Source organism: Gavialis gangeticus, unplaced genomic scaffold (genome assembly GCF_001723915.1).
Source record: "Gavialis gangeticus isolate Ggan-Ray unplaced genomic scaffold, GavGan_comp1, whole genome shotgun sequence".
NCBI classification, from domain to species: Eukaryota; Metazoa; Chordata; order Crocodylia; family Gavialidae; genus Gavialis; species Gavialis gangeticus.
Genome location: NW_017729000.1, coordinates 45,954,543 through 45,971,086, shown reverse-complemented (window position 1 = coordinate 45,971,086; position 16,544 = coordinate 45,954,543). Strand labels below are relative to the sequence as shown.

Genomic DNA, 16,544 nt, shown 5'->3' with positions numbered 1-16,544 from the left:
TTTCCTACATCTGTAGACAGCCTAGAAGAGCAGAATGGTATTGGCTATCAGAAATCTGGGTTCTTTTCTAACTCATCTAACTGAGGGTTCCTGTAAAAAAGTGCAGGATGCCTGCTCTGACGTGCCGTAATTACAGTGTCAGAGCAGACTCAATTAATCAAGTCTGCTGCAGGATGCTAATTACCTTGCTCCAGCAGCCTCAGCATCTCTTGTATTCAGCATCTCCATGCTTCAAAATGGCAGCAGGGGTGCTTTAACTAAAGCTCGCCAAATGATTTTTAGTTAAAGTGTCCCTGCCACTATTTTGAAGCACAGGACAGTGGACACATAAAATCCTGTGGGCGCTTTAATTAGAAAGGCTCCGAAGAGCACTCTAAAGTGCCCTGTCCTTCCTAACCCCCAGAGCATTTGTAAAGATGCCCTCAGTGTACTTCCAAATATGGCATTTCACTTCTTGCTTCCCCCTATAAAACAGGGATAGGTAGCTAATTTTGTAAAGCATTGCCCTTTCAACCAAAGAATGCTATATTAGATATACCAAAAGGGCTAATCTGGTATGTTCATTCTTATGAAGCAGCGGGGAAGAGGGGAGAGGCTAAACCCAAGTAAGACTGAAATAGTCAGGGGCAGAGGTAATTTCTCTGGACATCATGTGCCTGTCACATTTAGCATTACTGCCCACTGTGTGCACAGCTGTGACTCCCTGGCATTTAGCTGTTGCATCCTATCTCATTATCCTTTACCTGCAGGCTACTGGTTGCATTACATGGCCACATATGTTCTTTTTAGGATGCTTGTTTCCTAACAGATCAGCTCAAGTTGCCACTTGTCAGGCCTTCACTATTTGCCTTCAATGCTGTCACTGCAAACACAGCAGCAGAAAGAAATGGCAACTTGACTCAGGAAGCTTTACTGGCAGAGTTGACTTCCTAGACAGCAGGTGAAACACCCAACAGTTCTGGCTACTATGAGATCACCTCACAGTGAACTAGCAACATCTCCATTACAGAATTATTTACTACTTGAGCTCTCCTACCACTATAGCTCATCTGGCAAATAAAAGTTAAGAGAACACCTAGTCTAACAAACAGATCTCAATAAGAAGAGCCAACCCAAGTCTTGTTACACTCCAGGTATCATGAGGAAGAAGAGAGTAGCAGACCTAATAGAGAGACCCAGCACAGATACCAGTTAGAAATGGGTGAGACACAAACTAAGTAGCAAAAATTTTAGGTTTGTGGCTAGCAAGAACCGTTACTTTGAAACAACTTTTCCAAGCATGTCCTTAACACAAAAGCCCACTGCTCCCTGAAAATCTTGGTGGTCAATTAATTTCCTCAGAAAGGGGACAGCAAAGCAATTTCAAACAGTATTCAGTAGAGGTGCACCAATAAAGATTTTGGGGGCTGCTACCGATAGCTGATATTTAAGGAGGCATATTGGCCAATACCGATCCAATACAGCTGCCATTAGGTGGTAAGTCCAGTGTGGTGGAAGGGGAGGTGGGGAGAGAAGGGGCATGTGGGGGCAGAACAATGTCCCCCTGGCAGTGAGGGAGGAGGCAGGAGTAGATGCTGCCCAATGGCGCAGGGAGGGGGCAGGAAATGGACAGAGGCGCAGCTCGTCAGGTGGAGGCAGCTCCCACCACTGCTTGCATCCCGGGAGGGCGGGGGGGGGCATGTGCCCCCAGAACAGTATGGCACAGGGCAAGCTGCAGCTGCAGAGTGGAGCTAAAGCCACGCTGGGCTTTTCTTGCTGAGGGCTGGACTCAGAGCAAGCTCTGGTGGCGCTGGGGGGTGGCCTACCACAACCCTAGCTGAATGACCCACCTCCACCCAAGCACCAGGAAAAGCCAGGGCTGCACTGGGCAGCAACACAGGGCTGGCAAATAGGATGCATTAAAAAAACAAAAACAAAAAAAACAAAACAAAACAAAAAAAAGGATCTTTCACAGGCAGGGCAGCAGAAGACACTAGGACAAAGCAAGTGTGCTTTGGTAATAGAAGTACTCTTACAGGCAGGTATCAACAGAAGGAAACTCAGCATGAGCTTCTAAATAGACAAAACACAATAAATGAAGCCAAAAAAACCCATCTTTTGGTTTAATGTTTAAAAACATTAGTAAAACAAAAGTAGAGAGAGCAGGAAAGTGATGCCCACTCTATCACCACAGCTAAGACAGCTCTCCAAATACTGACAGACACCAGCAGACAATCAAGGAGAGGGAAGAGCAGCATTTCGAACAAGGGGCCAATGTAGAAGAGAGGTCTCTCTGCTGCGTTAAGGGAGAAAGATGAACCGTGAGAGGAACCACTTCCTTCAGCACCAAACACAATGAAGTCATCTGGGCATCATCAGTGAGGGCAGGCTTTCTACTATGAGTATGTGACAAGCCCAAATCTTCACCAATTCATAAAAAGGGCATGAAGTGGGGAAGGTATGCAGAGGTTACAAGAGAGATGGAAGTGCACAACACCACACCCAGGTCTCCTGCAGCCAAACTTCTGCATTCTTGGAGCTTCTAATTTGAGCTTCTTGGAAAAAAAGTATATTGGACATATATTTATCAAATGTTCTTGTTGGGAGATACAAAACAATTCTATTCGGGAGAAAGAGAAAGACTACACTCCTCCACCTTTCTCCATCAGTCTTATTCACCAACACAGAACTGGCTTTGTTTTGTCTGCAGCTGGGTTTTTCTCTATGCACAGGAACTTGGAATGTCTGGAAAGGAGGGCAAAGTGACCCTCAGAAGTTTCAGAGAATTTCACATCTGTTATTTGAGTAGAGGGTTAGAGAGACTAGGATGCATCAGGTTACGTTGTGAAGGGGAAGAAAAGTACTAAGCAGCACAGTACTGATTTCCATTCCTGTGGTGGGAGACTCCATTAGCCTAAGACCACTTGGTGAAGCCACTGAAGACCAGGCTGTGAAGAGGGCTGTATGGCAGCAGAACAAAGACTACAGCATCAGTCCAAACGCCACTTGAATTTCCATTTTTCATAGTGGTGACAGAGGCCTCAGGAACTGTAGAGATAAAGGCCAGATTCCACTGCTACTTGCCTCCCCAGATAGCTAGCCAAACCCAGTGATGCTGCTGTCACATGCATCAAACATGAAGGGAAGCTCCAGGGAGAGACTTTCTACTGGCTCACATGTCCCTGTTATCTCCACCAAGTACCAGTATCCAATTAGGGATCTTCCCACCATCCAAAAGTCCCATAAGACAGCCCTCAGATCTCAACGTCACTTTCCTTATCATTATCGTGGTCACCATCATAGAACTCACTGGAAGCTTCAGGCCTGAAAAAAAGACAGACAGACATCAAGGGAGGCAGCCTTGTCCAGTGGTTTGGAACAAGAGTGAGCCTAAATCTAGAAATGAGACAAAATAGAAGCACAAGGAGGAAGAGAAGCATCTCCTGACCTGGTACAATCATGGGGGCATGCTCTGTAAGGGATAAAATTATGCACTAGCAAAGAGTTACTCAGACAGAAACCAGAAACTGGAAGATGACTAGTGCCTGCTATATCTGTCTTCATTGGGATGGGGTTAGCAGGCAGAAGGTGGGAGGAGAGGTGGGGTGTTAATCCCAAGCAGACCACAGCATGTAACCATGTCCACTACTCTGCCTGACCTAGACAAACAAAGTCTCCTGGTCAGCAGTAACAAACAACCTCTCCTGCACACAAGGTAAAAGTGGTGCAACAACTTCCTCACCAGGTTTCTGGTTCTTGGATTCCTCCTTTCTCCTAGACAAAAACATCTCTGAAACCCCTAATTGGCAAGAATCTAACTTCTCCCATAAGCTTGGGGAATTCTACAGCTTAAGTTGTTGCAACAAGTAATAGCTGCCATTACAAAATTCCACCCTCTGTGCAGCAGGGGAGATCTAACTCTGCCCCTCCAAGACTTGGGGTATTCTACAGCCCAAGGGTATGCACACCAAAAGAACAACACACACAGAGCTTCCTCTGTACCCCACTTTTGCAATTCTCCACCACTTAAATGTTAACCAATTAGCTCAAAATCAAGAGCTAGACTTTTGCAAGAGGGGGCAAAGCAAGATGCCGTGTTTATTGATTAAGCGCTTAGTAAATGTACACACACACACACACACACACAGATTTCTGTTCTGCGCTGGTATACGTTACCAGTCTCATCAATGCTCAAGTCAACTTAGTGGCCAGCTAAGTTGATCACAAGTGGGAGCTGGGCTTCTGTCAGTCCGTCTCATCAGGCAAACCGATGCTCCAGAATGATATTCAGAACAAGACCCAAAAACTGACAGGTCTTGCCCCACCTTTTATAGTCTTGTCAATTCATTCAGTCCTCTGAGCTTCTGCTGTGTCATCACTGTGTTCCTCCTTGAAGGCTGACTGATGTTGTTCTCTCACTGTTCTGGGACAGATTCTTCTTGTTTTGGTCTTTTATCTGTCTGCATTCTTCAGCCAGTCACCAACTGGTGTTTTCCTTTTCCACAGCCACACTCTCTCACCCATTCCCTCACACATGCAGCATACAAAGGAGTGAAAGGTTGAGCACTTATGTCAAGCTACAGAGCAATACAAAATGGAGTTTAAGGCAGTGCAACACTCAAGAAAATACACCAAAAAAAGCATTAAGATAATACACAAGATTAAGGCAATAGGCAAAACTCTACCTCCATGTTATTTACCTACCCTAAAGCTGGTATTTATGCCATTTGCATAACAAGGGGAGGGGCTGGGTAGAAGGAAAGCTCATGTTCCCAGAACAAGAAAGGGAGACCCAATACCTGCTATAGTTCTCTTCAGAGCCTCTCTCCTCTGGATCAGGCTCATCTGTGCGGTCATAACTGAGTAAGTCAGAAGGAACATCATGGATCTGGACACTGGGAGCATGGTTCAGCATCTTCAAATTCTCAAATATTGTCTGTCTGATCTGATCCAAATACTAGGTAGAAAATACAGAGCTATTAGCAGAAACAGATCTAAGAGTTTGTAGTGACAAAACTCCCATTAACACCTGCTAGCACCACTCACAACTTAGGTAACACACATAGTTTTCAACTGTAGCAGAGAGGCCAAAGCAGTCATTACAGACCTTAACTCTTACAGACCTCTGTAACTGTAAGAGGGCCTTCAAACTTTCCCACACAGGAAAGACCCATTGGAACTTCCTTATACTGCAGAGCAGCTGTGAGGATACCAGACAAAAAAAAATGTTGCTGAAGCACTGAGCAAGGCAGGGCAGACTCTAGTGACCTGCTTTGATTTTTCCAGGTAAGCTTCTGGATTGGAATTGACCTGCTACTAGAGGACCAGCTTCAAGCACAGATCTTGTCATTGGGCCAGGTTAAACCATGCATCCAAGACCAGGCAGAGCCATTTACCTGTCTGGAGTTCTGGTTCTCAATTCTTGTACTGACATCTGGGTGAAGAGTGAAGTCTGGAGCAAAGTATTCAAAATATTCTACAAGGAAACCAGAAAAAGAGTTAAAGAACAGGATGAGAGGATTCTGTGATCAACACTTCTAAAACACTGTTCTGCAGAAAGGCATAGCCTATCCCCTTCCATACCACTAAGACTAGAAATAGACATTCCCAAATGAAGCAGGTAAGCTGTGCTGGGATGTATCCTCGCACAGCTGATCTGCTTCGTTTGGGGAAAATGAACATTGCCCACTAATGCTGTGGGACAGTGGGAGACACATTCTCCCAGGGCTTGAGGAGTTGGACCTGTGCACCCTGCGAATTCCTAAGCAGGACGGGGCCCCTCAAACCCTGGGAATGCCTGCTTGGTTGTCCCAACCTAGTGAGTCACATGCCCAAGATCTCTGGGGTGCATCTGGGTAAAAAGGGAACGTTGGTGTTTCCCTCAACAGGAAAATCCCAACTTTCCCTGCTTACCCAACACACCCTGAAGATCCCAGGGACACATACCACTGAACAGGGAAAGCTAGGCAGATACTTCCAGGGCTCGAGGGGTCCAATCCTGCACAGGAACTCCCAAGGTGTTTAGGATCAGGCTCCTCAAACCCTTGTCTGGAATGGCTGGAGAGCATAGGCAGCTCCAGGCTGCCTATGCTCTCCTGCCATAAAACAAACGTCTATTACAATAAGGTGGTACAAGTTATTTCTGTCCTGGCCATAAATTTGGGCATCTGTGGAACAGCAAAAGACATGGATATCTATTTGCCTTCACTTTGTCACCATAAAATGTTTATGGCAGCCAAAAGGTGAGGACAGGTGATACCTGTTTCCACCTTAAGAGCACAGCAAGACCAACTGCATCACCATGAGATACAGACACAGAGGAAAGCAACAGGGAAACACATTGTTTTAGAGGGAATTTAGAATGTATGATATATCAAGTAAGGACATGCCTCTCCAGAAAGGCCTGCCAGAGCCTAAAGATACGTGAACCAGAAAGCAAGAAAAACCTAGAATAAATGGTCTAGGATTAAAAAGGGCTACCACTTCCATCCAGCTGTGGTTACCATTAATTATGCTGAGCATCAAAGTCTCTGATGCATTAACACATCAAGATATGTTGGCTAAGCTAATAGGAAGAATGAAGACACTGCAATAGCAGGACCCCAACTCACCACTGTATGGAAGCTCCTCACTAATTGCTTCATCCACAAGCAGTGAAGTTTCATAAGTCCTAAAATACAAAACCAGCTACTCAATCCAGAAAAAAAAAGATTTCTCCCCCACTGCATGCTGCTGACAAACCAGTTCAATCCCACATCAGTTACAAGTGAGTAGGTCCTTCAACCCCTTTTGTAACAAATGAAGCATTTCTAAGCAAGCATGTACAAGACTCACCAGCATCGTGCCACATTACGAACAGTATAGCCTCCTCCTCCCAATACAAGCAGGGGGATGTTGAAGCTCTTTACATATTCCACACACTCTCTAGAAATACAAAGCAGCACAATCAGTGCAAATCATCAGAGCATTCCATAAACAGAGCACCAGTCTTAACCCAATAACATACCTATCTATATGATACCCTCAGAGTTCAGGGCTTCTAACCCAGGCAATCCACAACCTGCCTCAATGGGAACGAGCTCCATGAACTGAGAGGAATTCAATCTGCGCACTCACGCATGCTGGCACGGTACTGCTGGAGAAAGCATTGTGAGACCCCAGACATAACTGGGAGAGCTTGCTTCTGCAGAGTCATATTTATTCCCTAGTTCAGAGGAGATTTTCCTATCCCAAAAATCAGGATAGCATTCCTATAGTCTTTTGCTGATGCTGAGGTACCAGGATTAGAGCTTGAACCTCACCAGTGAAGGACATAGTTTATTTTTTCAGACTACAACCAGGGATTTTTAAATGCCCTCTCCACATCCCTGCTGAACTTACCCATGTCCTCTTATACTGAGATTAAAGCAGCCCAGGCGGTCACAACCCAGAGAATCAGCACCGCACTATGGAACAGAAGAAACACAGCTTAATTCCAGTTAGAGCGCTCCCTCTCAGATGCAGACCATAGTAGACCATCATCACCCACTGCTACATCCAAATCAGCACAGAGCCGCCAGCAAAAGGTCAGCTGGCCATCATGCATCCACCCACCCACCCACATCCCTCAGGAAACAGATTCATATACTCGACAACATGCAATTATCCATATATTAAGCAAGGGAAATGCTTGTGCACACAGCTTGCTTTCCTACCTGCAGCACTATGCATGTGGGCTGATAGAAGTCTACCACCTGGTTAATGACTGGCTGGAAGAGGTGCTTATAACCTTTAGGGAAAAAATAAAGACTGTCATCATGGCTATGGAATCAATGGAAAGAACAGACAATAGTGACACTAGATGACAATGAATATTTTTTACTTACTTTGATCATCAATGCCATCTCTCAGAGGCACATTTAGGCAGTAATATCGGCCACTCTCTGCACCAACCTCATACATGTCACCTGGTCAGAGAAAGGAAGAAGAATCACAGGGGTATAGGTTGTAGCCGTGTTGGTCTAAGGACATAGGCAGACAAGGTTCTTTGGATGAATCTGATATCTTTTATTAGACCAACTTAAATTAGTTGGAAAAAAAAAATTTAGCAAGCTTTCAAGTTTAAAAAAAAAATCAAAAGAGTCATGGCACACAAAGATCAGCTCCGAAATATAGATTTCACACATTTCATAGACATTAGGGCTGGAAGGGATTTTGTGAGATTATTAGCTCCAGCCCCCTGCCCAAAGAGCAGGAAGTCAGCTGGGGTCATATGACCCCAGCAAGATGATCATCCAAACTCTTCTTGAATGTGTCCAGAGTAGGTGTTTGCACTACTTCTGGGAGGAGTCCATTCCAGATTCTGAAAACTCGGACAGCAAAGAAGTTTTTCCTTATGTCCAGTTTAAAACAGTCTTCCAGCAGTTCGTGATCGTTGGACCTTGTCTTCCCTTGGGGTGCCCCGGTGAACAGACATTCTCTTGGATCCTGATGCACACCCCTGATGTACTTATAGGGTGCCACCAAGTCCCCCCCCCTAAGCCTACGCTTTTCCAAGCTGAACAGTCTCATACCTCTTAGCCTCTCCTCATAAGACCTGCTCTCTTGACCTCTGATCATGTGTGTGGCTCTCCTCTGGACTCTCTCAAGCTTCTCCATGTCCTTTTTAAAGTGTGGGGCCCAGAACTGGATGCAGTACTCCAGCTGCAGCCTCATCAAGGCCCAGTAAAGCAGAAGGAGACATCTTGGGTCTTGCTTGATGTGAGATGCAAGTCAGGTTTTTATTTGCTTTGCCTGCTGTGGCATCACATTGGTGGCTCATATTCATCTTGTGGTCAATCAAGATGAATAAGTCCCAACTCCCAAGTCCCTTTTGGTCGTACTGCTAGTGAGTGTAGCACTGCTGAGCCTGCAGGTATGGTGTAGGTTCTTTCTCCCGAGGTGGAGCACTTTGCACTTCTCTATGTTGAAAGAGATCAGGTTTTGATTTGCCCAATTTGTGAGCCTATCTAAGTTTGCCTGAATCCCCAGCCTATCCTCTAGTGTGACTGTGCTTCACACTAGCATGGGGGGGACCATGCTTCCCCATAATTTAGTGTCATCTGCAAACTTAGCCAGTCCACTTTTGACACCCAAATCCAGGTCATTTATAAATATATTAAAGAGAACTGACCCAAGTACTGAACCCTGATGGATGCCACTGGACACCATGTGCCATGTTGACTCGGTTCCATCAACTCTCTGGGTCCAACTACAGAGCCAGTTCCCCAACCACTGGACCGTAAGGTTGTTAAGGCCGCAGTTACCCAATTGTGTCATGAAGACATCATGGGAAACCAAGTCAAAGGCTCTTCTGAAATCCAAGTAAATGACATCAACCTCTTCTCCCCTGTCCAGGTGATGTCTCACCTGGTCATAGTAGGAGATGAGGTTGGTCAGGCATAACCACCCATAACAAAGCCGTGTTGGCTGTCTCTCAGAATGACACCTACTGGGCATATCATGGGCATGGTAACAGAAAACTAAAATTTAAGTCTACTGATGCAACCGTGACCCAAAGATCTCTTCCAAATCACTGTAAACTACTGCAGAAAGATATCCATTAGGGCTGTGAGAAGCTTTGGCTCAGTGGAGATTCAGTCTGATTCAGTGGCCGAATATCCGAATCCGAATCGAATCAGAGGACCGTTTAATCTCTCCGAATCGATTCAGAGCGAATTGGACAGATTCGGCAATTCAAACATAGATACAGCTTTAAATGTTTTTTCTACATACCTCTAGGTAGCAGGGGCTCTGAACGCTGCAGTGCTGGAGCAGATGCAGAGTTCCACAGAAGCACAGGGGGAATCAGAGTCCCCAGCGTGCACAGCAGCAGACCAGGATGTGAACTAGAAACACTTCTGATCCACATCCTGCTCCACCAGGGAGCACTACCCCACCCCCTCCCCAGGCAACTGGTGCCTCCTGGGTCTGGAGGAATACTCAGGGTCCCCCTGGGCGCTCCCCAGAAGACCTGGAAGTGGACTGGAACTACTTCCGGTCCACTTCCAGGTTCACTGCCGAGCACACTGGATAGTCCCACCTCGTGCTCCTGTGGGATGCTCCGTGCACCCCACCACTGCAGCAATCACGAGCCATGCTGCTACCTCGAGGTATGTAGAAAAAAACTTTTAAAGCTGTGTCTATGTCCGAATTGCTGATTCTCCAAATCAGCATAGAATCATCAGATTCAGATTTGGCCAAATGGAATCAGGGGCAGTGATCTGAATCACTGTCCCCAATTTGGGCCAAATCCGAATCCAACAAGGCTTGTTTCGCACAGCCCTAATATCCATTACCCAACCACTCCCCCATTACTCCAGCATTACCCGGTTCTCCCCCACATCAATTCACTCTTGTGTCCTGAACCCCAGTATCTCATGCTACTATGTGAAGGCAATGATTGCAAAAGAGTCCAAAATGAGACCCAACCATCTGCTCTTCACTAGCAGTGGAGGTTCTGTACCTGTACCAGGAAAAAAGTAGTTCCCGTATTTGTGAAAAGACACAGTCATGACACGATCTGTCAAGTAGAAAGCCTCTTGAACGCCGTCTCCATGATGAATATCGATATCAATGTAAAGAACACGTGGGTGATACCTGCCAGAAACAGGAAAGAAAACAAGTGTTATGCCATTCACCTAGAATTTCATGTAGAAAAATACCAACCACTTTCATGAATTCACGTGCCCACGGGAGTCCAAAAAGCCACCACCACAAAGGTACATAACACTTCAAACTAGTAGAGCTGAAGTAGTGTTATAGCTGTGATGGTGCAGAAAATGTGAGAAGTAAGGGGTTTTTTGGCAATATCTTTTACTAGACCAACTGTCTAGTTGGGAGACACATTAGACAAGCTTTCAGGCACAAAGACCTGAAGAAGGGCACTTCATGCCTGAAAGCTTGTCTAATGTCTCTCCCAACTATAAAGGTGGTCTAATAAAAGACACCACCAAAAAAAAAAAAATCCAAGCATCTTGCCCAACACTTCAGAGACTTTCCTGCCAAATAATCTCTTCCGGTACGACCCTAAATTCCACAAAAGCAGTATCCCAAAATACTTTTTATTACAGGGGTGAGTAATTATTTTGGCTCAAGGCCCACTTATATGAGTTTTGGTGAGCTGTTGATACCTTCTGAAAGATTTTGTGTGCGTGTGGCCAACATTTTAACTAGCCATAGATAAAAAACAAATCAGATAATAAAAATTAAACATCTATTACATTTTAATTTTATTACAAAAAAATTTTTTGTCCCAATTTGTTTTTGAGTAGTGCATATAGAGGCAATTGCATAATAGCTCAAAATAGCCTGCGTGTGTAGGGTTTTGGGGTGCACACGTGCATGCCGGGACTCCCTGCACACTAGGTCCTGGGAGCTGGCCGGGGGTACAGGGAGTGGGGGGAGGGGCAGGGGGCACATGCAGAAGAGTTCACCCAGGCAGTGCAGTGCAGGTACAGTCCACCTGCACTGCACTGCCCCAATAACTTGGGCAGCCCAAGGAAAGGTCGCACCTCACCCCTCAGGGAAACATTGGGCTTCTCATGGCAGACTTCACTGCCTGCACACAAACTCCAGGAGCTTGGGAAATAAGCATGAGGTACTGGCCCTTCTTCTATGTGAAAACGATTATGACCTGGTAGGAATTACAGAGACCTGGTGGGACTCCACCTACAATTGGTCAGTGGCAATAGAGGGCTATAACCTGTATAGGAGAGACCGGGTCAGAAAGAGGGGTGGGGCTATAGCTCTCTACATCAAGGATCATCTCACCTCACTGCAGATGAGTTTCCAAACCAGGAAGGGCATCTTGAGACCCTCTGGGTCAAGATACGAGGAGAACATGGGGAGGGTGACTTACTTGCAGGAGTCTACTATAGACCTCCCCACCAAGAGGAAGACCTAGATCAGGAATTCAACAGGTCAAGGCCGCACGTTCCCAATTCACAATCACCATGGGGGACTTCAACTTCCCTAACATCTCTTGGGACGAGCACACGGCCAAATCTGACAGGTCATGTAGCTTCCTGACACGCATTGATGACCTCTACCTAACCCAGGGGAGAGGCATTGCTTGATCTGGTCCTGGCCAACGGGGTGGACCTAGTGAGCAATCTGCGGATCGAGGGGAAGCTTGGTGACAGCAACCATGAATTGGTCACCTTCTTGGTTCACCAAAGAGCAGGCAAACCCAGCAGTAAAGCAGAAGTCCTCAACTTTGGGAAGGCTGACTTTTGCTAACTGAGAGAACTGGTCAGTCAGGCAATTAAAGACCATTTCCCCCCCACCAGAAAAGGGAGTATATGAGGATTGGTCATCTCCTAAAAACATAATCCTTGAAGCACAGGGCAAAGCCATACCATCTTACAAGAAATGCAGTCAATGGGCAAGGAAGCCCCCATGGCTGAATAAGGAACTCTTGGACCTTATTAAGCTCAAAAGAGAAGCCTATACAAGCTAGAAAACATGAAGCAATACCAAAGAGGATTACTCTGCACCTGTAGAGAGCGGTCGAGGAAAGCCCAGGCACAAACTGAACTTAAGCTAGTTATGGGAATCAAGGAAAGCAAAAAGTCCTTCTTCAGATATATGGGAAGCCGGAAAAAGAACAAGGGTAGCATTGTGACCCTGAGAGATCTAATGGGGCAACTGACTTCTGATGCCCAAGAAAGGGCCAATCTCCTAAATGACTTTTTTGCATCAGTTTTTCATCTTCCCAGGAGAATCACACTGTCAGGAATGGCACAAAACATTCTGGGAGCAGATGACAGGCCTAAAATTGATGTGGATCAGGTGGGAAATACCTTGAGGAAGTGGACATTCATAAGTCTGCAGGCCCAGACGGAATGCACCTGTGAGTCCTGAAGGACCTGGCAGATATCATTGCATCCCCCTTGGCAGAGATATCTGAAAAATCGTGGTGCTCAGGTGAGATCCCGGATGACTGGAAAAGAGCAAACGTGGTCCCTATCTACAAGAAATGGAGGGATGACCCGGGGAACTATAGACCAATCAGCTGTATGTCTGTGCTGGGAAAAATCCTCAAGCAAACTGTCAAGGGATTCATCAACACAAGACAGATGGAAGGCAAGCTTCCGAATGCCAGCCAACATGGCTTTGTGCCTGGCTGGTCATGCCTGACCAACCTCATCTCCTTCTATAACCAGGTAACAAGTGCCCTGGACAAGGGAGATGATGTGGAGGTCATATAGCTAGACTTCAAGAAGGCCTTTGACCTAGTTCCCTATGATGTCCTCATGTTTAAGCTAGGGAACAGTGGCCTTGATCATCATTTGGTCCAATGGCTAGGCAACTGGCTACAGGGTCGGACCCAGAGTACTAGCTGAAGGAAGCAAATCAATGTGGCGCAGATGACCAGTGGAGTCTCTCAGGGCTCAGTACTTGGGTTGGTACTCTTTAAAATCTTCATTAATGATCTGGATTTGGGAGTCAGATGTGAACTGGCCAAGTTCGCGGACAATACCAAATTATGGGGGAGGGTGGTCACACTGCAGGACAGGCTGGGGATACAGGCCAACTTGGACCCCCTCTCTGGGGGGGTTAATAAAACCCTGATGGCCTTCAATGCAGAGAAGTGTAAGGTGCTGCACCTCGGTAGGTAGAACCCCCAGCATACCTACAGGCTTGGCAGTGTTACGCTCACTAGTGCCATGACTGAAAGGGACTTGAGGGTCTTGATTAACCACAAGATGAATATGAGCCACCAATGTGATGCTGTGGCTGGCAAAGCTAACCAAACTCTGGTGTGCATCCACCAAAGCATCTCAAGCAAACCAGTGAAGTCATACTCCCGCTTTACTCGGCCCTGGTGAGACCGCAGCTGGAGTACTGCCTCCAGTATTGGGCCCCCCACTTCAGGAAGGATGTGGAGAAGCTTGAGAGAGTCCAGAGGAGAGTCACTCGTATGACCCAAGGCCTGGAGGGAAGGCCATACAAGGAGAGGCTGAGGGACTTGGGACTCTTCAGTCTGGAGAAGAGAAGGCTCAGGGGGAACTTGGTGGCAGCCTACAATTACATAAGACGGGTATATCAGGACCTGGGAGAACACCTGTTCACCAGAGCTCCCCAAAGGATAACAAGGTCTAACAGTCATAAACTCCAGGAAGGCCGATTTAGACTGGATAAAAGAAAAAGGTTATTTACGGTGTGTGTGTCCAAGGTCTGGGACAAACTCCCCTCAGAGGTGGTATAAGCACCTACTCTGTATTCCTTCAAAAAACAGGTGCATGTATTTCTTGCTGGGGTCACTTGATCTCAGCAGACTTCCTGCCTATGGACCCAACGATCTCACAAGATCCCTTCCAGCCCCTAATGTCTATGAAATCTATAACCTCCTGCCACTCCCCACCCACCCCAGCATTCTGCATGGGACCAAGCCCCACCCACACCTGTCAGACACCACTGTAGCTTCCTGGCAGGGCGGCAACCACCCAGATACTACTCAGCTCCCCATTCTTCTGGAGGCTCCACCTTTTATCCCTCCTGCACTGCTCCAGGGAGCAGACAGCATGGGGAAGCCATGAAGACATGTGCCATGCAACAGATGCCCAGCCAAGTCGGGGCAGAAGCTGCAGCCAGGCAGCTGCTGCCCCAGTGTGCAGGACTCCAGCTCCAAGCCACCTTCTACTCACCAGGCCATCCACAGGTGGCTGCTCATCATGCCAGGCAGCTGAATAGGTGGAAAGCAGCCAGAAGCTGGAGCCTTGCATGCTGGGGCAGAAGCCACACAGCTTCAGCTTCCCTCCCCCAACCTAGCTGGGCATCTACTGCCCAGTGTGCATCCCCACAGCTTCCTCACGCTGCTGCCCGCTGCCCCATGTGGAACAACAGGGGCAGGAGGAGGAGGAGCTGCTGAAGGGGGAGGCAGGAGGGGGAGCAGTACCTAAGCAACTACAGCAGCAGTCCTACCAGGAAGATGTGTGCACTGGCTGGGGCTGGGGCTGTCTGACCTATGTGAGGCAGGTACAGGTAGGAGCGTAGTGCAAGCAGCCCCGGGCGGGAGATCAAGTTAGTCTTTAAAAGCTACAGCAATTTTAAATATATTCTGAAATGAATGGGGAGCCAGTAGAATCATTTGAGGAAGGAAACAAGCAATCACCCTTCCATCTGTATTCCAGTGTCTCAAGGTATGGACACATGAGGAGTACTTGGAGTTCTTTCAAAAGGGCAGCACCAGTTGAGTGTAGCTGAGGCAAAGTCAGCGCTAAGCCATTTGTTTGGCTTCCCTGACCATGAAATTCATTGTGGACCCAGAAGTTAACTCTAACTTATGCTACTTATTATTCCTCCTGTACCACCAGGTACGTAAGGCAAAAATCAATGGGTATTCAGTGCTAATTCATGCTACTTTGCATTGGTTCCCAGATTAGGAACAGCAGGAGAGCAGTGTACTTTGTTTTTACACTCCCATGATGTGTGGGGGGACCAAGATGCAGTAAGCTGGCTAGACTGGTTACATAATATACAGCAATTCTGTGACATCAGGGAATTGGTAGCCAAGCCTTAGAAAAGACTTCTGTCTGCTCTGCACTGATAACATAGCATAAAATAGCCAGAAGCATGTCCAAAGACCTAAGGTAAAGTGATCGAACTAACGAAAGGCAGAGAAAAGATATTTTTTTATAAACTGACTTTCTTCCAAGGATTGTCAAATTACCATACAAATCAATTTATTCCATTGTCTTGTCTCTACTAGCATCCAGTACCAGATGCTTCATATGGTGTAAGGAGTCCTGGAGTTGGCAGACATAGGAAAACCATCCCCTCAGGTCTCCCTCTAAGTACTCTTAATTAGTTACTGATTTGATCCCTGTAGTTTAAAGTTTGTGTGTTATGGAAAAACATTGCCTTTTATCAATTTTGAATTTTCTAACTTTCACCTTTAATAAACATTTCCTGTTCTTGCGTTGTGAGATAGAATACAGGATCTTGTTCTCCCTATCTCTGTGCTGTTCATTTTGAATTTTTATAACATCTGTGAAGTCTATGAAGACCCTGCAGAAACATTATGAAGTATGGTGTATTTATCTCTAACATAACAATTTATGGATGCTACATTCAATCACTTCCAACATCTGGGGGCGGGGGCAGGGTCTTGGCTTCAGTGCCTAGAACCTTAATAATTTGGGAAAAACTGAGGAAGAGAAAGGGGGGGGGGTAGGGGGAGGACGAGAGGAGGAAAAATTGTTTCCCAACATCAGGTTAGCACAGCCACAGGACCATCACAATTGTCCATAAATTAAACAACTGTTTGATGGCACCAATTAATGCTTCCTAACACACTAGTACTGCACCTCATGACCCCAGCAAGTAGAATTCCACCTGCTGGTCCCCTGAACAATTGCTCTCTTAGATAATAAAAGGGGGAGAGGAAAAAAAAAAAAAAAAGAGGTCTTGCACATATTCCTTGACAAGACTGGGGACTGACTGAAAACACAGCATGGGAAAGGGAGGATATTGGGATGCCTCCAGAGTCCCAGGCATGGGAGAGCAGTTTTGGGGCATACAGTACCTGATATGGGACTAAA

The 16,544-nt window shown here is 46.4% G+C and overlaps 1 protein-coding gene across 1 annotated transcript in view; it reads right to left on the bottom strand.

Moving 5' to 3' along the window:
• Positions 1 to 2,077: 2,077 nt before the first annotated feature.
• Positions 2,078 to 16,544, bottom strand: part of HDAC3 (histone deacetylase 3) — a 43,600-nt gene continuing 29,133 nt past the window's right edge. The window contains exons 7-15 of the mRNA XM_019506581.1: positions 10,463 to 10,596; positions 7,845 to 7,925; positions 7,674 to 7,747; positions 7,360 to 7,424; positions 6,814 to 6,903; positions 6,591 to 6,649; positions 5,376 to 5,455; positions 4,779 to 4,936; positions 2,078 to 3,303 (exon numbers count right to left, since the gene is read on the bottom strand). Of these exons, the coding sequence (XP_019362126.1) occupies positions 3,234 to 3,303; positions 4,779 to 4,936; positions 5,376 to 5,455; positions 6,591 to 6,649; positions 6,814 to 6,903; positions 7,360 to 7,424; positions 7,674 to 7,747; positions 7,845 to 7,925; positions 10,463 to 10,596 (811 nt within the window). The 3' untranslated portion in view covers positions 2,078 to 3,233. The remainder of the gene's footprint in view (positions 3,304 to 4,778; positions 4,937 to 5,375; positions 5,456 to 6,590; positions 6,650 to 6,813; positions 6,904 to 7,359; positions 7,425 to 7,673; positions 7,748 to 7,844; positions 7,926 to 10,462; positions 10,597 to 16,544) is intronic.